This window comes from Cherax quadricarinatus, chromosome 39, assembly GCF_038502225.1.
Source record: "Cherax quadricarinatus isolate ZL_2023a chromosome 39, ASM3850222v1, whole genome shotgun sequence".
Classification (NCBI taxonomy): domain Eukaryota; kingdom Metazoa; phylum Arthropoda; class Malacostraca; order Decapoda; family Parastacidae; genus Cherax; species Cherax quadricarinatus.
Genome location: NC_091330.1, coordinates 19,970,765 through 19,992,435, shown reverse-complemented (window position 1 = coordinate 19,992,435; position 21,671 = coordinate 19,970,765). Strand labels below are relative to the sequence as shown.

General features: G+C 38.6%; 1 protein-coding gene across 4 annotated transcripts in view; it reads right to left on the bottom strand.

Annotated features, from left to right (window-relative positions):
• The window catches only part of por (Protein-serine O-palmitoleoyltransferase por), a 68,845-nt gene that overhangs the window by 15,471 nt on the left and 31,703 nt on the right, over positions 1-21,671 (bottom strand). For all 4 annotated transcript variants that reach the window (XM_070092497.1, XM_070092499.1, XM_070092500.1 and 1 more), the window contains 4 exons: positions 21,379-21,604; positions 19,438-19,544; positions 14,621-14,817; positions 6,181-6,408 (listed from right to left, as the gene is read on the bottom strand). In XM_070092497.1, coding sequence (XP_069948598.1) covers positions 6,181-6,408; positions 14,621-14,817; positions 19,438-19,544; positions 21,379-21,604 — 758 coding nt within the window. The remainder of the gene's footprint in view (positions 1-6,180; positions 6,409-14,620; positions 14,818-19,437; positions 19,545-21,378; positions 21,605-21,671) is intronic.

The following is a 21,671-nucleotide window of genomic DNA, read 5'->3' as shown; positions in this document are numbered from 1 at the left end:
AGGTTGGATATGAGAAGTGGGTTATAGTAAGCGTATATGCACCTGGGGAAGAGCGAAGTATAGAGGGAAGAGGGAGATTTTGGGAAATGTTGAGTGAATGCGTGGGGAGTTTTGAACCATGTGTGAGAATACTTGTGGTTGGGGATTTTAATGCTAAAGTGCGTAAAAATGTTGTGGAGGGAGTAGTAGGTAAATTTGGGGTGCCAGGGGTAAATGAAAATGGGGAGCCTTTAATTGAGCTATGTGTAGAAAGAGGTTTGGTAATAAGTAATACATATTTTATGAAAAAGAGGATAAATAAATATACAAGGTATGATGTAGCACGTAATGAAAGTAGTTTGTTAGATTATGTATTAGTGGATAAAAGGCTGATGGGTAGGCTCCAGGATGTACACATTTATAGAGGGGCAACTGATATATCGGATCATTATCTAGTTGTAGCTACAGTTAGAGTAAGAGGTAGATGGGATAAGAGGAAAATGGCAACAAGTAAGGAGGAGGTGAAAGTGCATAAACTAAGGGAGGAGAAAGTTCAGGTGAAATATAAGCAACTATTGGCAGAAAGGTGGGCTGGTGCAGGTATGAGTAGTAGGGGGTTTCAAGACGGTTGGAATAGTTTTAAAAATGCAGTATTAGAATGTGGGGCAGAAGCTTGTGGTTATAGGAGGGTGGGTGCAGGAGGAAAGAGGAGTGATTGGTGAAATGATGAAGTACAGGGTGTGATAAAAGAGAAAAAGGTAGCTTATGAGAGGTATTTACAAAGCAGAAGTGTTATAAGAAGAGTAGAGTATATGGAGACTAAAAGAAAGGTGAAGAGAGTGGTGAGGGAGTGCAAAAGGAGAGCAGATGATAGAGTGGGAGAGGTACTGTCAAAGAAATTTTAATGAAAATAAGAAAAAAATTTGGAGTGAGTTAAACAAGTTAAGAAAGCCTAGGGAACAAATGGGTTTGTCAGTTAAAAACAGAGTAGGGGAGTTAGTAGATGGGGAGATGGAGGATTTGGGTAGAGGGCGAAAATATTTTGAGGAACTTTTAAATGTCGACGAAGAAAGGGAGGCGGTAATTTCATGCACTGGCCAGGGAGGTATACCATCTTTTAGGAGTGAAGAAGAGCAGAATGTGAGTGTGGGGGAGGTACGTGAGGCATTACGTAGAATGAAAGGGGGTAAAGCAGCTGGAACTGATGGGATCATGACAGAAATGTTAAAAGCAGGGGGGGATATAGTGTTGGAGTGGTTCGGGAAGGTACCTAGGGACTGGTGGAGAGCATGTATAGTCCCTTTATATAAAGGGAAGGGGGACAAAAAAGACTGTAAAAATTATAGAGGAATAAGTTTATTGAGTATACCAGGAAAAGTGTATGGTAGGGTTATTGTTGAAAGAATTAGAGGTAAGACAGAATGTAGGATTCCGGATGAGCAAGGAGGTTTCAGAGTGGGTAGGGGATGTGTACATCAAGTGTTTACATTGAAGCATATATGTGAACAGTATTCAGATAAAGGTAGGGAAGTTTTTATTGCATTTATGGATTTAGAAAAGGCATATGATAGACTGGATAGGAGAGCAATGTGGCAGATGTTGCAAGTATATGGAATAGGTGGTAAGTTACTAAATGCTGTAAAGAGTTTTTATGAGGATAGTGAGGCTCAGGTTAGGGTGTGTAGGAGAGAGGGAGACTACTTCCCGGTAAAAGTAGGTCTTAGACAGGGATGTGTAATGTCACCATGGTTGTTTAATATATTTATAGATGGGGTTGTAAAAGAAGTAAATGCTAGGGTGTTTGGGAGAGGGGTGGGATTAAATTATGGGGAATCAAATACAAAATGGGAATTGACACAGTTACTTTTTGCTGATGATACTGTGCTTATGGGAGATTCTAAAGAAAAATTGCAAAGGCTAGTGGATGAGTTTGGGAGTGTGTGTAAAGGTAGAAAGTTGAAAGTGAACATAGAAAAGAGTAAGGTGATGAGGGTATCAAATGATTTAGATAAAGAAAAATTGGATATCAAATTGGGGAGGAGGAGTATGGAAGAAGTGAATGTTTTCAGATACTTGGGAGCTGACGTGTCGGCGGATGGATTTATGAAGGATGAGGTTAATCATAGAATTGATGAAGGAAAAAAGGTGAGTGGTGCGTTGAGGTATATGTGGAGTCAAAAAACGTTATCTATGGAGGCAAAGAAGGGAATGTATGAAAGTATAGTAGTACCAACACTCTTATATGGGTGTGAAGCTTGGGTTGTGAATGCAGCAGCGAGGAGGCGGTTGGAGGCAGTGGAGATGTCCTGTCTAAGGGCAATGTGTGGTGTAAATATTATGCAGAAATTTCGGAGTGTGGAAATTAGGAGAAGGTGTGGAGTTAATAAAAGTATTAGTCAAAGGGCTGAAGAGGGGTTGTTGAGGTGGTTTGGTCATTTAGAGAGAATAGATCAAAGTAGAATGACATGGAGAGCATTTAAATCTGTAGGAGAAGGAAGGTGGGGTAGGGGTCGTCCTCGAAAAGGTTGGAAGGAATGGGTAAGGGAGGTTTTGTGGGCGAGGGGCTTGGACTTCCAGCAGGCGTGCATGAGCGTGTTCGATAGGAGTGAATGGAGACGAATGGTATTTGGGATTTGACGATCTGTTGGAGTGTGAGCAGGGTAATATTTAGTGAAGGGATTCAGGGAAACCAGTTATTTTTATATAGCAGGACTTGAGTCCTGGAAATGGGAAGTACAATGCCTGCACTCTAAAGGAGGGGTTTTGGGATATTAGCAGTTTGGAGGGATATGTTGTGTATCTTTATACGTATATGCTTCTAAACTGTTGTGTTCTGAGCACCTCTGCAAAAACAGTGATTATGTGTGAGTGAGGTGAAAGTGTTGAATGATAATGAAAGTATTTTCTTTTTGGGTCACCCTGCCTCAGTGGGAGACGGCTGACTTGTTGAAAAAAAAAATAATAATAATGCACTATATAATAATAATTATAATAACAGACGGCTTCAAAAGGCCATCACTAGATGGCAGTGATTACCACAACAATGCGGGAGCGGTTGTGGTCGCCTCGACCTGTCACATAATGACATTTTATTCATTCTAGAGTATATATCAGGTTTCTATGTTATTTATATTGTTTATTATGTCACATTAGATGAATTGTGATAGATAAATAAGCCGTACAGATGATATTAGCGAAATACAGTGGACCCTCAACCAACGATGGCATTGTCTAAGAATAAAATCGCCTGATGATACGTTTGAGCGTAAAAATTTTGGCCCGACCAATGATGAAAAACTTGACTAACAACATTCATCCCAAACGCGTCCATCTGGCCCGAGCATGCCTCAGCTGCCCTGCCTTCAGTTAGTGTGCCCTTGTTTACAAGCCAGTGCGGTCTCTTCCACGCATACATTCAGTACATTTTGTATTATTCCAGTGTTTTTAGTGCTTGTAACTGCTAAATAAGCCACCATGGGCCCAAAGAAAGCTTCTAGTGCCAACCCTGTGGTAAAAAGGGTGAGAATTACAATCGAATTGAAGAAGGAGATAATTACAAAGTATGAAAGTGGAGTGCATGCATCCGAGCTGGCCAGGTTGTATAACAAACCCCAATCAACCATCGCTACTATCTTGGCCAACAGAAAGGCAATCAAGGAAGTTGTAGTTGCGAAAGGTGCAAGTACGTTTCCGAAACAGAGATCGCAAATACTCGAAGATGTTGAGAGACTGTTGTTGTTGTGGATAAACGAAAAACAAATATCAGGAGATAGTATTTCTCAATCAATAATATGTGAAAAGGCAAAGTAGTTGCATGACGATTTAATTAAAAAATGCCTGCAATTAGTGGTGATGTTATTGAATTTAAGGCCAGCAAAGGTTGGTTTGAGAGATGTAAGAATCGTAGTGAAATACACAGTGTGATAAGGCATGGAGAGGCTGCCAGTTCTGAAAAATATGTGCAGGAATTCAAGGAGTACATAGACACTGCAAAATTAGAACCCCAACAAGTGTTTAATTGTGATGAAACAGGCCTGTTTTGAAAGAAAATGCCAAACAGGACCTACATTACACAGGAGGAAAAAGCACTGCCAGGACACAAGCCTATGAAAAACAGGGTAACTCTAATGTTTTGTAGTAATGCTAGTGGGGATTTCAAAGTGAAGCCTCTACTTGTGTATCACTCTGAAACTCCCAGAGTATTCAAGAAAAACAATGTCGTCAAGGCTAATTTGTGTGTGATGTGGAGGGCAAAGAGTAAGGCATGAGTCACTAGGGACATTTTCTATGATTGGTTTTATCATGTGTTTGGCCCCACTGTGAAAAATTACCTCCTGGTAAATAAATTCAACCTCCAGTGCCTCTTGGTATTAGACAATACTCCTGCTCATCCTTTGGAGTTGCCAGAGCGAATTGCGGGGGACTTAAGTTTTATCAAAGTCAAGTTCTTGCCTCCTAATACCACTTCTCTCCTTCAGCCCATGGACCAGCAGGTCATTTCAAATTTAAAAAACTGTACACCAAAGCAGTGTTTCAAAAGTGCTTTGAAGTGACCTCAGACACTCAACTGACCCTAAGAGACTTTTGGAAAGATCACTATAGTATCCTCAATTGCATAAACCTTATAGGTAAGGCTTGGGAGGGAGTGACTAACAGGACCTTGAACTCTGCTTGGAGAAAATTGTATCTACAATGTGTACAAGAGAGGGATTTTGAAGGGTTTGAGGCTAACCCTGAGGAGCCTATGCCAGTTGTGGAATCTATTGTAGCATTGGGGAAGTCCTTAGAGTTGGAGGTTAGTGGGGAGGATGTGGAAGAGTTGGTGGAGGACAACGATGAAGAACTAACCACTAATAAACTGCAAGAGCATCTGCAACAGCAAGAGGCCACAACTGAGGAAACTGCTTCAGAGGAGGGGAGAGAAATGGAGGAAGTTGCCTTCTTCAACGATTAAGGAAATTTGTACTATGTGGACAAAGGTGCAAACCTTTATGGATGAAAATCACCCTGGCACAGCTATTGCAAGCCTTGCTGGTGACTTTTACAATGACAATGTTGTGGCCATTTTAGGAAAATCTTAAAGGAACGCAAGGTACAGAGCTCTATGGACAGATTTTTCGTACGACAGAGGTCCAGTGACTCTCAAGTTGCTCGCAGTGGCATTAAAAAAAGAAGGGAAGTAACCCCAGAAAAGGACTTGGTACCTAAAGTCCTTATGGAAGGGGATTCCCCTTCCAAACAATAATACACCTCCATCTCCCCCCCTCCCATCTCATCACTCATCGCTACATCTTCAATAAAGGTAAGTGTCACTTATTCTTCATTTAGTACAGTATTTATTGGGCATGTATCCTTGTTTTTCTGTGTAGGAAAATGTATATTTCAAGTAAAAAAAAAAATTTTTTTCATACTTTTGGGTGTCTAGAACGAATTAATTGGATTTCCATTATTTCTTATGGGGAAAATTAATTCGGCTAACGATAAATTCGGCTAAGGACAAGCTCTCTGGAATGGATTAATATCGTTGGTCGAGGGTCCACTGTACTGAAGTATCTTGTCGTGCCTCCTGAGAGCCGGGAATGGATTAACTGCATTTCAGTTAATTTAAATGAGGAAACCCGACTCTGCAAACGAGATAATCCAAATGCGAGCAAGGTCACATAATGGACTAAACTCGTAAGTAGAGGTTCCACTGTACAAGGAATCAAGGATGACATTTACTTGAGAATCCAATCTCTACTTAATTCTGATCTTCATGATGTGGAGTACACCAGGATAATGTTAATAACAGTATGAGCCTGTACATCTTATCAATATTTTGAACACTTACATAAAACTGCCCTTGTTAAAGATATGAATTATTGAAAAATGAAGTCAGTACATTGTAAATACATGTGAGTGAAAAAATGAATCAATTTAAGACTACATATAAGCATTACCATGAGTGCAATTTGATGATGATTATCATCATCATATTCATAAGTGTTAAACCTGTAGGGACTACAAGGTGCCTGGGGAATGGAAAGTACTTGAGTTTGATCCATAGAAGAGGAGGGTACCTCAAATTTCTTGGATCAAGAGCCCTTCACTGGCATCAAGGCACTTCCCTTGAAGGGATGTAATTGGATGAGTATATTACTATATTTCTTTTAAGAAGATTAACATAACACTTATAGTGTATTAGTGTTGCATATACTGTACCTTTCTGTTTATGTGAGCAGGTGTCTGAACATGGTCTGGCTAATATGCAAGCATCAAACACACTTGCTAACTTGGCTCTTAGTGAATATTCTACAAAAGTGTAGAATCCCAGTGAGAGAAGAACAGCTGCCAACTGAAAATTTAGGCCGTGGAAAAGAGCTGACATGCTGTAGGTGAGCAATAAAGCCCAGAAGATCCCCAGATGGTTCCTCGCTGTCTTGAATACATCTATGGAAACACAAAATATGCCACATTACATGCTGGACTAAAACTATCATTAACCCTTAAACTGTCCAAACATAGATCTACGTTGTTATTGCTAGTGCTCCAAATGTTCATCAATGTTTTGTTTTTCCTGCCTTCAAATTTGGCACAATTGGCCTGAGATGCCTGATCAGTATAGAATGGGTCTTAACACTCAGTGTGTGTAGTATTAAAAAATTCTGGGACCACTTAGAACCTTGTGGGAGCACCAGTTCAATTAAGCACCAGCCAGAGCAAACAGTGTGGCTAACACCAGGGATCCACTGATGCCATGTCATATTAATACTCCCCTTTTAACCCCTTAACTGTCCAAACGTAGATCTATGTTCTCTCGCCAGTGCTCCGAATATTAAAAAAAAAAAAATAAAGAGGACATTTTTTTTATATGAAGTAAAATTTTAGTCAGTACTTACGGAGATATCATTTATTTTTTATTTATTTATTTCCAATTTGAGCACACATACAGAGGTACAACAAAAAAATACAGATAAGAGCAGCATGCCAAAGCCACTTATACTATGCATAGCATTACGGGCTGGCTTAAAATTAACTTAAGATTAACTAAGCAATGATGAAATCAGTGATAAAACATTAATGTAAACAGATTACTATAAAGCACAAGTGAGTATTACAAAGACAGGTCATATGGTTGCATTCAGTTAGGTAGTGATTCTGTTAGGTAGTGTATTTAAAAATAATAAAGTTAGATTGGGTTTTAGGTTTAACATTTATGTGATATAATTGTGAGAAACATTTAAGATATACAATTTATAAGGTTCAGTTATTCAGTATTTATTTGGTTTTGGGTGAGTAAGTGATCTTTGAGAAGAGACTTGAATTTATAAACAGGTAGTGTTTCTTTTATATTTACAGGTAATGAATTCCAGATTTTAGGGCCTTTTATGTGCATTGAGTTTTTGCATAGTGTGAGATGGACACGAGGAACATCAAAGAGTGATCTGTGCCTTGTGTTATGGTCATGTGTTCTGTTGAGGTTGGCAAGGAGATGTTTGAGGGGAGGGTTAATATCAGAGTTAAGTGTTCTATGTATGTAATAGGTGCAGTAATAAGTATGGATGTTTTGTATGGTGAGTAGGTTTAGTGTATTGAATATTGGTGGAGTGTGCTGCCTGTAGTGAGAATTTGTTATCATTCTAACTGCAGCCTTTTGTTGGGTAATTAGTGGTCTGAGATGGTTAATTGTTGTTGAGCCACATGCACAAATTCCATAGGTGAGATAGGGGTAAATAAGAGAGTGATATAGGGCCAGGAGGGCTGACTGTGGAACATAGTACTGTATCTTCGATAGTATGCCTACAGTCTTGGAAATTTTCTTAGAAATTTGATGTATATGTGTATGAAATTTGAGTCTATTATCAAGGTGGATTCCTAAGAATTTTCCCTCTGTTAGTTTTGTGATAGGTGATCCGTTTATCATTATGTTAAGAGGGACATCTGTAGCTCTGTTACCAAACTGAATGAAGTAGGTTTTGTCAATGTTTAGTGTAAGTTTGTTAGTCCTCATCCAGGTAGATATTTTCTGTAATTCGGTATTTACAGTATTGGCTAGCGTGACTGGGCTCGGGTGAGAGAAGACGTATGTAGTGTCATCTGCAAATAGTGTGGGCTTGAGTAATTGCGAAGCATTTGGAAGGTCATTTATGTATAGGAGAAAGAGAAGAGGGCCAAGGACACTTCCCTGTGGGACACCAACTGTAATTGGTTGCGCAGAAGAGTTTGCCCCATTTGCGTACACATATTGGCTTCTGTTGCTGAGGTATGACTTGAGGTAGTTGAGGGAGTGCCCTCTTATACCATAGTGTGACAATTTTACGTGGAGCAAGTCATGGTGCAAAGTCGGCACTTGTCGCTCACCTGACGGCAACATGAAGCACTGCCGCCTGCAGAAGTGTTACCAATGTACCTTTTTTCTCATTTTTTTAATTTATGTAATTTTTATGTTCTGATACTTACAATTTGTAGTAGCCCTTGTGATTTCATAGCCAATCTTTGTTCTGACACTAATATTAGGTACTGAAATAGTACTCAAATAGTCACAATCACAGTGATAGGTGAACATTTTCACCTACCTTAATCACATACTAGTGTCTAGAAATATATACACAGTATTTATAGGTCCTAGCAATGTTTTGGACACAAGGGAGGATATAATAATAATACTACTACTACTACTACTACTACTACTACTAATAATAATAATAATAATAATAATAATAATAATAATAATAATAATAAGGGTGTGGCAGGTAAGTTTGGGGTGCCAGGTGTAAATGATAATGGGAGCCCTTTGATTGAACTTTGTATAGAAAGGGGTTTAGTTATAGGTAATACATATTTTAAGAAAAAGAGGATAAATAAGTATACAAGATATGATGTAGGGTGAAATGACAGTAGTTTGTTGGATTATGTATTGGTAGATAAAAGACGGTTGAGTAGACTTCAAGATGTACATGTTTATAGAGGGGCCACAGATATATCAGATCACTTTCTAGTTGTAGCTACACTAAGAGTAAAAGGTAGATGGGATACAAGGAGAATAGAAGCATCAGGGAAGAGAGAGGTGAAGGTTTATAAACTAAAAGAGGAGGCAGTTAGGGTAAGATATAAACAGCTATTGGAGGATAGATGGGCTAATGAGAGCATAGGCAATGGGGTTGAAGAGGTATGGGGTAGGTTTAAAAATGTAGTGTTAGAGTGTTCAGCAGAAACTTGTGGTTACAGGAAAGTGGTTGGGGGAGGGAAGAGGAGCGACTGGTGGAATGATGATGTAAAGAGAGTAGTAAGGGAGAAAAAGTTAGCATATGAGAAGTTTTTACAAAGTAGAAGTGATGCAAGGAGGGAAGAGTATATGGAGAAAAAGAGAGAGGTTAAGAGAGTGGTGAAGCAATGTAAAAAGAGAGCAAATTTGAGAGTGGCTGAGATGTTATCAACAAATTTTGTTGAAAATAAGAAAAAGTTTTGGAGTGAGATTAACAAGTTAAGGAAGCCTAGAGAACAAATGGATTTGTCAGTTAAAAACAGGAGAGGAGAGTTATTAAATGGAGAGTTAGAGGTATTGGGAAGATGGAGGGAATATTTTGAGGAATTGTTAAATGTTGATGAAGATAGGGAAGCTGTGATTTCGTGTATAGGGCAAGGAGGAATAACATCTTGTAGGAGTGAGGAAGAGCCAGTTGTGAGTGTGGGGGAAGTTTGTGAGGCAGTAGGTAAAATGAAAGGGGGTAAGGCAGCTGGGATTGATGGGATAAAGATAGAAATGTTAAAAGCAGGTGGGGATATAGTTTTGGATTGGTTGGTGCTGTTATTTAATAAATGTATGGAAGAGGGTAAGGTACCTAGGGATTGACAGAGAGCATGCATAGTTCCTCTGTATAAAGGCAAAGGGGACAAAAGAGAGTGCAAAAATTATAGGGGGATAAGTCTGTTGAGTATAGGTAGTAGGTTGGTAGACAGCAACTGCCCATGGAGGTACTACCGTCCTGCCAAGTGAGTGTAAAACGAAAGCCTGTAATCGTTTTACATGATGGTAGGATTGCTGGTGTCTTTTGTCTGTCTCATAAATATGCAAGATTACAGGTAAGTCTTGCTACTTCTACTTACACTTAGGTCACACTACACATACATGTACAAGCATATATATACACACCCCTCTGGGTTTTCTTCTATTTTCTTTCTAATTCTTGTTCTTGTTTATTTCCTCTTATCTCCATGGGGAAGTGGAACAGAATTCTTCCTCTGTAAGCCATGCGTGTCGTAAGAGGCGACTAAAATGCCAGGAGCAAGGGGCTAGTAACCCCTTCTCCTGTATATATTACTAAATTTAAAAGGAGAAACTTCAGTTTTTTCTTTTGGGCCACCCCACCTCAGTGGGATACGGCTGGTACGTTGAAAGAAGAAGAAGTCTGTTGAGTATACCTGGTAAAGTGTATGGTAGAGTTATTATTGAAAGAATTAAGCGTAAGACGGAGAATAGGATAGCAGATGAAAAAGGAGGCTTTAGGAAAGGTAGGGGGTGTGTGGACCAGGTGATTACAGTGAAACATATAAGTGAACAGTATTTAGATAAGGCTAAAGAGGTTTTTGTGGCATTTATGGATTTGGAAAAGGCATATGACAGGGTGGATAGGGGGGCAATGTGGCAGATGTTGCAGATGTATGGTATAGGAGGTAGGTTACTGAAAGCAGTGAAGAGTTTTTACGAGGATAGTGAGGCTCAAGTTAGAGTATGTAGGAAAGAGGGAGATTATTTCCCAGTAAAAGTAGGCCTTAGACAAGGATGTGTGATGTCACCGTGGTTGTTCAATATATTTATAGATGGGGTTGTAAGAGAAGTAAATGCGAGGGTCTTGGTAAGAGGTGTGGAGTTAAAAGATAAAGAATCACACATAAAGTGGGAGTTGTCACAGTTGCTCTTTGCTGATGACACTGTGCTCTTGGGTGATTCTGAAGAGAAGTTGCAGAGGTTGGTGGATGAATTTGGTAGGGTATGTAAAAGAAGAAAACTGAAAGTGAATACAGGAAAGAGTAAGGTTATGAGGATAACAAAAAGATTAGGGGATGAAAGATTGGATATCAGATTGTAGGGAGAGAGTATGGAGGAGGTGAATGCATTCAGATATTTGGGAGTGGACGTGTCAGCGGATGGGTCTATGAAAGATGAGGTGAATCATAGAATTGATGAGGGGAAAAAGGTGAGCGGTGCACTTAGGAGTCTGTGGAGACAAAGAACTTTGTCCTTGGAGGCAAAGAGGGGAATGTATGAGAGTATAGTTTTACCAATGCTCCTGTATGGGTGTGAAGCATGGGTGATGAATGTTGCAGCGAGGAGAAGGCTGGAGGCAGTGGAGATGTCATGTCTGAGGGCAATGTGTGGTGTGAATATAATGCAGAGAATTCGTAGTTTGGAAGTTAGGAGGAGGTGCAGGATTGCCAAAACTGTTGTCCAGAGGGCTGAGGAAGGGTTGTTGAGGTGATTCGGACATGTAGAGAGAATGGAGCAAAACAGAATGACTTCAAGAGTGTATCAGTCTGTAGTGGAAGGAAGGCAGGATAGGGGTCGGCCTAGGAAAGGTTGGAGGGAGGGGCTAAGGAGGTTTTGTGTGCGAGGGGCTTGGACTTCCAGCGGGCATGCATGAGCGTGTTTGATAGGAGTGAATGGAGACAAATGGTTTTTAATACTTGACGTGCTGTTGGAGAGTGAGCAAAGTAACATTTATGAAGGGATTCTGGGAAACCGGCAGGCCGGACTTGAGTCCTGGAGATGGGAAGTACAGTGCCTGCACTCTGAAGGAGGGGTGTTAATGCTGCAGTTTAAAAACTGTAGTGTAAAGCACCCTTGTGGCAAGGCAGTGATGAAGTGAATGATGGTGAAAGTTTTTCTTTTTCGGATCACCCTGCCTTGGTGGGAATTGGCCAGTGTGTTAATAATAAATAATAAAATATTATTATAATAATACGTACGTACCAGTGAGTTTGAGACCACCACCACGAGATGGTATTACGTGTATGAAAACAACACACAGTCTGTGTGTACTTCAACTGGCAGTAGAGATAATTCTTGTGATTTGCTTACGTTTCGTGCAGTTATTTTGCAGAATTTCTTGCTTCTAACCATGGGTCTTAAGAAAGCAAATGCAAAAAACAGTGGTGAGAAGAAAAAGAGGATGATTTCCATGGAATTAACCTTTTGAGGGTCCATGCCGTAGATCTACGGCTATACGTTGAGGGTCCAAATCGTGGATCTACGCCATGAGCTCAACTCACTCTGATAAGCTGTGAGCAGTAAATTTGGGCCTAGATATGAGAGAATACATCTATGTGGTATGTATGCACCACATAAAACAAATCCTACAGCACACAGTGCATAATGAGAGGAAAAAAACTGAGATCGTAATTTTCGATTAAAACAGCGAATTTGCAGTGCTTTTTAGTATGTTTTTCATAGTCGTATTTGTAATTTCTTGGTCTCATTTGATAGAATGGAAGATATATTACAGAAATAGAGATGATTTTGATTGGTATTAGTAATGGAAATGTGTTGAAACTCAGTTTAAAATAGCAGAAATGTTAAATTTTTGCCGATGTTCAAGAGTAAACAAATGATCCCACACGTCTAATACACGCCAGCTGGTGGGTCTAATATATGTTCACAAATGTAGTGATATTATTTATACAATTATTACAGTATTGCATAACAGTAAATTTTCTATTTTTTGGTTTGAATAAAAATTCATTATGTGAATAAAAAATCAAAATGGAATTCATTTGTAAAGCCTGAAAATGTAACTAATGAATAGAGGAAATGTTAGTTTAGTTCCAGAAATCCCTGCATTGTTTATTCTGGACCCTATTTTGAAATTAGAATATTTTGAACTTTGCATTAAATTGGCCAAATTACCAATTTCCAATCACTTTATTTTGTAGTTGAAACAGTTGACTTGGCGATTTCTTGTGCTCAATTGATAGAATAGAAGTAATACTAATGAAATAGCTAAGAATTTGGTCAACTGGAGTAATATAAATGGCCTAAAATGGGAGTCAAATTCAGTAAAATCGCCGATGCGTAAATATCGCTGACATCAAAATTCGCGAGAGCATAATTTCGCCAATTTTCCATCAAATTTTGTAATTTTTGCTTTATTACCTTCAGAAAAAGATTCTCTACCATTTCATAGGGAAAAAATAACAAAATTATTTTTTGAACATTTTTGGACACTGGTGTGCACTTTGAAATTTGGTCTTTGGACCCTGAAAGGGTTAAAGCAGGAAATCATTGATAAACACAAACTAAGAGTGTAGCAATTAAGTGATAGAAAAAGGATGAAATGAAATGAGCTCCTGCCAGCATACGCTGCTGTGCCCAGCATCTCTTCTTCCTCATCAATCTTGGCCAGCATTTCTTCTCCAAGGTAAATGCTGTAGTATTATTATTTTTTTTTTCAACAAGTTGGCCATCTCCCACCGAGGCAGGGTGACCCAAAAAAGAAAGAAAATCCCCAAAAAGAAAATACTTTCATCATCATTTAACACTTTCACCTCACTTACACATAATCACTGTTTTTGCAGAGGTGCCCAGAATACAACAGTTTAGAAACATATACATATAAAGATACATAACATATCCCTCCAAACTGCCAATATCCCAAACCCCTCCTTTAAAGTGCAGGCATTGTACTTCCCATTTCCAGGACTCAAGTTCTGATCTAATGGAGTATGCCTTACAAACACTCTGTTTTCTGTTATAATAAAAGCATGGGAAGGTATGTAGTCAGGAGCAGGAACAATGGTCGCTGTGCTGCCATCTCCACTACCACTACTCAAATATGTAATGATATATTTCATTCATTCTAGTGTATATGTTATGTTTCTATGTTATTAATATTGTTTATTATGTCATATTAGATGAATGTGATAGATAAATAAGCTGTCAAGTTGATATTAGCATTATTTTGTCATGCCTCCTGAGAGAAGGAATTCTGCTGGAACGGATTAATGCCATTTCAATTAATTTAAATGAAGAAAATTGACTTGGCATACGAACAAATCAGGATACAAACAAAGCCACAGAATGGATTGAGTTCGTAAGCCGAGGTTCCACTGTATGTCTCTCAGCCTTTTTTTTTGTAAATTTGGTGGTCATTTGTGTGGCATACAAAATCTATTACATTTATCAATTACATCTCATCGGTATTCCCATATAATATTATCTACTACTACACTGCTAAACTACACCTTCATCAATAATTCCCACTCCACCTCTAATTTTTTAGCAAAACATAAGTTTTCCTCACAATGGCTGTCTACCACCAGAGTAGGGTGAACCAGAAAACAAAATATTATGTTGTATAAATATTCTTCATAATACTATATAGTTAAAATTAATATAGTACTGGGGGATATAGAGATGATATTTATTAGAGGAAGTCAGAGAGAGCAGCCATGGGAGCCAGATACACTGGACATATAAAAGCTAACTTCTGTTGATGTGTATTCTTTTCAGCCCAAAATACTGAATCTTCAGGTTTCTTTCACCCTCATGACTGCTTCTCTCTATTACAACATATTTAATTTACCTTCATTTAGATATTTTCAATAATAAAAGGAGGAAATACTTTCACATTTACAAGCACTGATAAAAATAAAGGAACAAACTTACAGGTCTTGAGCCAGTGGTGCATAGGCACATTCCAGTATATAACCACCTCAACAAGAGATCGTGGAAGCTCAATAAAATATGGCCTGGCAACCTTGCTCATATCCAAACCAGCAAGAAGAGCAGATGTTTCACTCAGGTAAGAGACAAAGTAGTGACTAAATCGAAAAGAGAGTGCTTCTCTATATGCCAATCCCCATCTGCAACAAATCAAAACATATTTCAAATTGTAAGACTAAATATATAGATACATAAAGGTGTATAGGTAGAAAGTTGAAAGTGAACACAGATAAAGAGTAAGGTGATGAGGGTATCAAATGATTTAGATAAAGAAAAATTGGATAACACATTAGAGAGAGGGTTATGGAAGTGAATGTTTTCAAATATTTGGGAGTTGACTTGTCAGCGGATGGGTTTATGAAGGATGAGGTTAATCACAGAATTGACGAAGTAAAAAAGGTGAGTGATGCATTGAGGCATCTGTGGAGACATAAACATTATCCATGGAGGCAAAGCAGGGAATGTACGAGAGTATTGTGGTACCAACACTCTTATATGGGTGTGAAGCATGGATTGCAAATGCTGCAGCAAGGAGGCGGTTGGAGGCAGTGGAGATGTCGTGTCTAAGGGCAAAGTGTGGTGTTAATATTATGCAAAGAATTTGTAGTGTGGAAATTAGGAGGTGTGGAGTTACTAAAAGTATTAGTCAGAGGGCTGAAGAGGGGTTGTTGAGGTGGTTTGGTCATTTAGAGAGAATGGATCAAAGTAGAATGACATGGAGTGTGTATAAATCTGTAGGGGAAGGAAGGCGGGGTAGGGGTCGTCCTAAAAAAGGTTGAAGGGAAGGGGTAAAGGAGGTTTTGTGAGTGAGGGGTTTGAACTTCCATCAAGCATGTGTGAGCGTGTTAGACAGGAGTGAATGGAGATGAATGGATTTGGGACTTGACAAGCTGTTGGAGTGTGAGCAGGGTAATATTTTGTGAAGGGATTCAGGGAAACTGGTTAGCCGAACTTGAGTCCTGGAAGTGGGAAGTACAATGCCTGCACTTTAAAGGAGGGGTTTGGGATATTGGCAGTTTGGAGGGAAATTTAAACTGTTGTATCTGACAGTGATGGTGAAAGTGTTGAATGATGATGAAAGTTTTTTCTTTCTTTTTTGTTCACCCTGCCTTGATGGGAAACGGCCGACGTGTAAAAAAAAATTATTATATAATTAAAATTATATTAAAAACAAGCACTATATCCTTATAGTTATTCAATGTTAGAAGAAAACAAGGAATTCCACAACTTTCAACTTCCACAACATTAAGTACCATGCAGAGATATATTTCTGTTCCAGAATGCAATAATATACTTGTAAACTTGGTTTTTATCACATCCCACTTCAGCGTCAGAGCATCAGATATTCAGTAATTATCAATGTGACTTACAATACTTTCATAGCATCACAGTGTGTGAACAACTGCATCAACACTAATATTTATTAAATCTATGAAGAAACTAGTTTATTACAGAAATCAATCAATAAAGAAAAGCTTTTTCAATTATTATATTGCAATAAGTTTGTGGTTACAGGAAGGTGGGTGCGGGAGGGAAGAGGAGCGATTGGTGGAATGATGATGTAAAGAGAGTAGTAAGGGAGAAAAAGTTAGCATATGAGAAGTTTTTACAAAGTAGAAGTGATGCAAGGAGGGAAGAGTATATGGAGAAAAAGAGAGAGGTTAAGAGAGTGGTGAAGCAATGTAAAAAGAGAGCAAATGAGAGAGTGGGTGAGATGTTATCAACAAATTTTGTTGAAAATAAGAAAAAGTTTTTGAGTGAGATTAACAAGTTTAGGAAGCCTAGAGAACAAATGGATTTGTCAGTTAAAAATAGGAGAGGAGAGTTATTAAATGGAGAGTTAGAGGTATTGGGAAGATGGAGGGAATATTTTGAGGAATTGTTAAACGTTGATGAAGATAGGGAAGCTGTGATTTCGTGTATAGGGCAAGGAGGAATAACATCTTGTAGGAGTGAGGAAGAGCCAGTCGTGAGTGTGGGGGAAGTTCGTGAGGCAGTAGGTAAAATGAAAGGGGGTAAGGCAGCCGGAATTGATGGGATAAAGATAGAAATGTTAAAAGCAGGTGGGGATATAGTTTTGGAGTGGTTGGTGCAATTATTTAATAAATGTATGGAAGAAGGTAAGGTACCTAGGGATTGGCAGAGAGCATGCATAGTTCCTCTGTATAAAGGCAAAGGGGACAAAAGAGAGTGCAAAAATTATAGGGGAATAAGTCTGTTGAGTATACCTGGTAAAGTGTATGGTAGAGTTATTATTGAAAGAATTAAGAGTAAGACGGAGAATAGGATAGCAGATGAACAAGGAGGCTTCAGGAAAGGTAGGGGGTGTGTGGACCAGGTGTTTACAGTGAAACACATGAGTGAACAGTATTTAGATAAGGCTAAAGAGGTCTTTGTGGCATTTATGGATTTGGAAAAGGCGTATGACAGGATGGATAAGGGGGCAATGTGGCAGATGTTGCAGGTGTATGGTGTAGGAGGTAGGTTACTGAAAGCAGTGAAGAGTTTTTACGAGGTTAGTGAGGCTCAAGTTAGAGTATGTAGGAAAGAGGGAAATTATTTCCCAGTAAAAGTAGGCCTTAGACAAGGATGTGTGATGTCACCGTGGTTGTTTAATATATTTATAGATGGGGTTGTAAGAGAAGTAAATGCGAGGGTCTTGGCAAGAGGCGTGGAGTTAAAAGATAAAGAATCACACATAAAGTGGGAGTTGTCACAGTTGCTCTTTGCTGATGACACTGTGCTCTTGGGAGATTCTGAAGAGAAGTTGCAGAGATTGGTGGATGAATTTGGTAGGGTATGCAAAAGAAGAAAATTAAAAGTGAATACAGGAAAGTGTAAGGTTATGAGGATAACAAAAAGATTAGGTGATGAAAGATTGGATATCAGATTGGAGGGAGAGAGTATGGAGGAGGTGAATGTATTCAGATATTTGGGAGTGGATGTGTCAGCGGATGGGTCTATGAAAGATGAGGTGAATCATAGAATTGATGAGGGGAAAAGGGTGAGTGGTGCACTTAGGAGTCTGTGGAGACAAAGAACTTTGTCCTTGGAGGCAAAGAAGGGAATGTATGAGAGTATAGTTTTACCAACGCTCTTATATGGGTGAGAAGCATGGGTGATGAATGTTGCAGCGAGGAGAAGGCTAGAGGCAGTGGAGATGTCATGTCTGAGGGCAATGTGTGGTGTGAATATAATGCAGAGAATTCGTAGTTTGGAAGTTAGGAGGAGGTGCGGGATTACCAAAACTGTTGTCCAGAGGGCTGAGGAAGGGTTGTTGAGGTGGTTCGGACATGTAGAGAAAATGGAGCGAAATAGAATGACTTCAAGAGTGTATCAGTCTGTAGTGGAAGGAAGGCGAGGTAGGGGTCGGCCTAGGAAAGGTTGGAGGGAGGGGGTAAAGGAGGTTTTGTGTGCGAGGGGCTTGGACTTCCAGCAGGCATGCGTGAGCGTGTTTGATAGGAGTGAATGGAGACAAATGGCTTTTAATACTTGACGTGCTGTTGGAGTGTGAGCAAGGTAATATTTGTGAAGGTGTTCAGGGAAACCGGCAGGCCGGACTTGAGTCCTGGAGATGGGAAGTACAGTGCCTGCACTCTGAAGGAGGGGTGTTAATGTTGCAGTTTAAAAACTGTAGTGTAAAGTACCCTTCTGGCAAGACAGTGATGGAGCGAATGATGGTGAAAGTTTTTCTTTTTCGGGCCACTCTGCCTTGGTGGGAATCGGCCAGTGTGATAATAAAAAAAAAAATAATAAATTTTTTATTTTTATACTTGCTGGCCGAGGCAGGGTGACCCAAAAAAGAAACACTTTCACAATCATTCAACACTATCAATAATAAGCATTGTAATGGTTATTATTACATTCAGTATTGCTATTTAATTTTTTATTTAACATTAGTAATCAAGGATAGAAAAATATTACATAGATTCTTAAATTCAAAGCAAAGTGTACACATTTGGTTTTATTTGTTAATCTCTGAAAAGAAGGTTGCTATTACCTGTAATTTTACTACTAACCAGTATCTAAAAAAAAAAAAAAAAAAAAAAAACTACTGTTGCTACTCTGCTTAAGGACAGGGTTCTTTGTAACCACCTGATCAATCAGGCAACTGCTATTAGTGACTTGCAGGCCCACAGTCATCACAACCCAGATGATCAGGCTTACAGAAACTTAGTGTATCACCCTCTTGAACATTTCAGCATTTGCTATAACAGTATTTTTATTCTTTGCTAGTACTGTAGAGGCTGAAGAATTGTGGTGTTTTAATGTTAACAATTTTTTTAACACATCGACTGTTTCCCGCCAAGGCAGAGTGACCCAAAAAAGAAGACATACTTTCATCATCACTCATTTCATCCCTGTCTTGCCAGACATGTGCCGATACTACAATTCAATAACTGCAACATACCTCCATCTCTCCTTCAGAGTGCAGGCATTGTACTTCCCACCTCCAGGACTCAAGTCCAGCTAACAATGTGTTTTCTAATATTGATATGGTGCTCTCTGGTTATGTTTAAGGTACTACTACTTTTCACTATATATTTTCTCTAACTCTTTCCTTATCTCTTACTCCAGTAAGTTTTTATTTCAGTGTAGATGAGCACATACAAGTATCTTACGTATCCTTACACAATCCAGTCAAACAAAAATTAAATTAAAAATGCAAAAAACAAATGCACTAATCACAATTCTCACAGTACAGCCAAATTAATAAGGAAATACCAAATATTCTTTCCAAATCTAAAATACTGTGTTACCTATTGGCTGAATCTGGGACAAGCCAGGAGGTGTAGCAAGTGGATACCAGCAGGAACATGATGCTCAGTGCCAGGCGAAGCACAATACCAGGGATCAACCACAGACTCTGCCAATAACAATAATGAATTAGATTTAGACAAACATCATGAAAATGTTGGGTAGATACAGTATCTAATCAGTTCTTTGATCATCCTTAGTTACCACTTCGTAAACCCTCTATAGTGGTGAGGATATCAAACCTTCTCACATTAATTTGATTGGTAATCTCATGATTAGTCAGTTATCCTAGCCATTTATCCTGCATAATCAAAGCTTTTAACCCTTTCAGGGTCCAGAGGCCAAATTTCAAAGTGCACACCAGGGTCCAAGAATTTTCAAAAAAAAATTTTGTTATTTTTTCTTATGAAATGGTAGAGAATCTTTTTCTGACGGTAATAAAACAAAAAGTACGAAATTTGATGGAAAATTGACGAAATTATGCTCTTGCGAATTTTGATGCGTCAGCGATATTTACGAATCTGCAATTTTGTCGACTTTGACTCCCATTTTAGGCCAATTACATTATTCCAGTCAACCAAATTCTTAGCTATTTCACTAGTATTACTTCTATTCTATCAATTGAGCACAAGAAATCGCCAAGTCAACTGTTTCAACTACAAAATAGTGATTGGAAATTGGTAATTTGGCCAATTTAACACAAAGTTCAAAATATTCCAATTTCAAAATAGGGTCCAGAATAAACAATGTAGGCATTCCTGGCACTAAACTAACCTTTCCTCTGTTCATTAGTTACATTATGAGGCTTTACAAATGAATTCCATTTTGATTTTTTATTCACATAATGAATTTTTATTCAAACCAAAAAAATAGAAGATTTACTCTTATGCAATATTGTAATAATTGTATAAATATCATCACCACATTTTTTTTTTTTTTCAACAAGTCGGCCGTCTCCCACCGAGGCAGGGTGACCCAAAAAAGAAACAAAAACCCCAAAAAGAAAATACTTTCATTATCATTCAACACTTTCACCACACTCACATATTATCACTGTTTTTGCAGAGGTGCTCAGAATACAACAGTTTAGAAGCATATACGTATAAAGATACACAACATATCCCTCCAAACTGCCAATATCCCAAACCCCTCCTTTAAAGTGCGGGCATTGTACTTCCCATTTCCAGGTCTCAAGTCCGACTATATGAAAATAACCGGTTTCCCTGAATCCCTTCACTAAATATTACCAAATATTACCAAAATATTATGAAATATCACCACATTTGTGAATGTATATTAGACCCACCAGCTGGCGTGTATTAGATGTGTGAGGTCGTTTGTTTACTCTTGAACATAGGCAAAAATTTAACATTTCACTACTTTGAACTCAGTTTCAAGCCACTTCCAGTGCTAAAACCAATCAAAATCATCTCTATTTCTGTAATATATCTTCCATTCTATCAAACAAGACCAAGAAATCACAAATACAACTATAAAAAACATACGAAAAAACACTGCAAAGTCGCTGTTTTAATCGAAAATCACGGTCACAGTTTTTTTTTTCTCATTATACACTGTGTGCTGCAGGATTTGTTTTATGTGGTGCACACATACCACATAGATGTATTCTCTCATATCTAGGCCCAAATTCACCACTCACAGCTTATCAGAGTGAGATGAGCTCATGGCATAGATCTACGGTTTGGACCCTGAACGTAAAGCCGTAGATCTACGGCACGGACCCAGAAAGGGTTAAAAGGAATCATATAATAATAAAAATAATGATCTATAAATTTAGTATAAAAATCACGCAGAATGAAAACTGTGAAGATGTTAAGCTTAGATTTGATGCTTATTTTCCTGATGAAGATATTTCATAGACATGGGTAGGGTATCTCTCATTATGTATAATACTGCAATGACCAATTGCTAAGATAGCATACCCAAGATAATGGTCCAACAACTTTCAGGTATGAGCTAAATGAAAACCAGGGACCAAAAATAACAGTGCCAGGATTCATGATGTATCCTGCTATCTCTAGAGGATTGGGGGGACTGAGAAGTGTTGCAGAATCCAGGTCATATCCAACAGACACCAGCTTCATTAAGATGATCATCTGGGAACCTCGTATGCTATGCCAGTCAACTGGGTCAGCCCACCACAACTCCCTGATGATGATCATAAAATAATATGTATTAATAAATGAAATATAAAAGATAATAGTGTTTTTTTTTT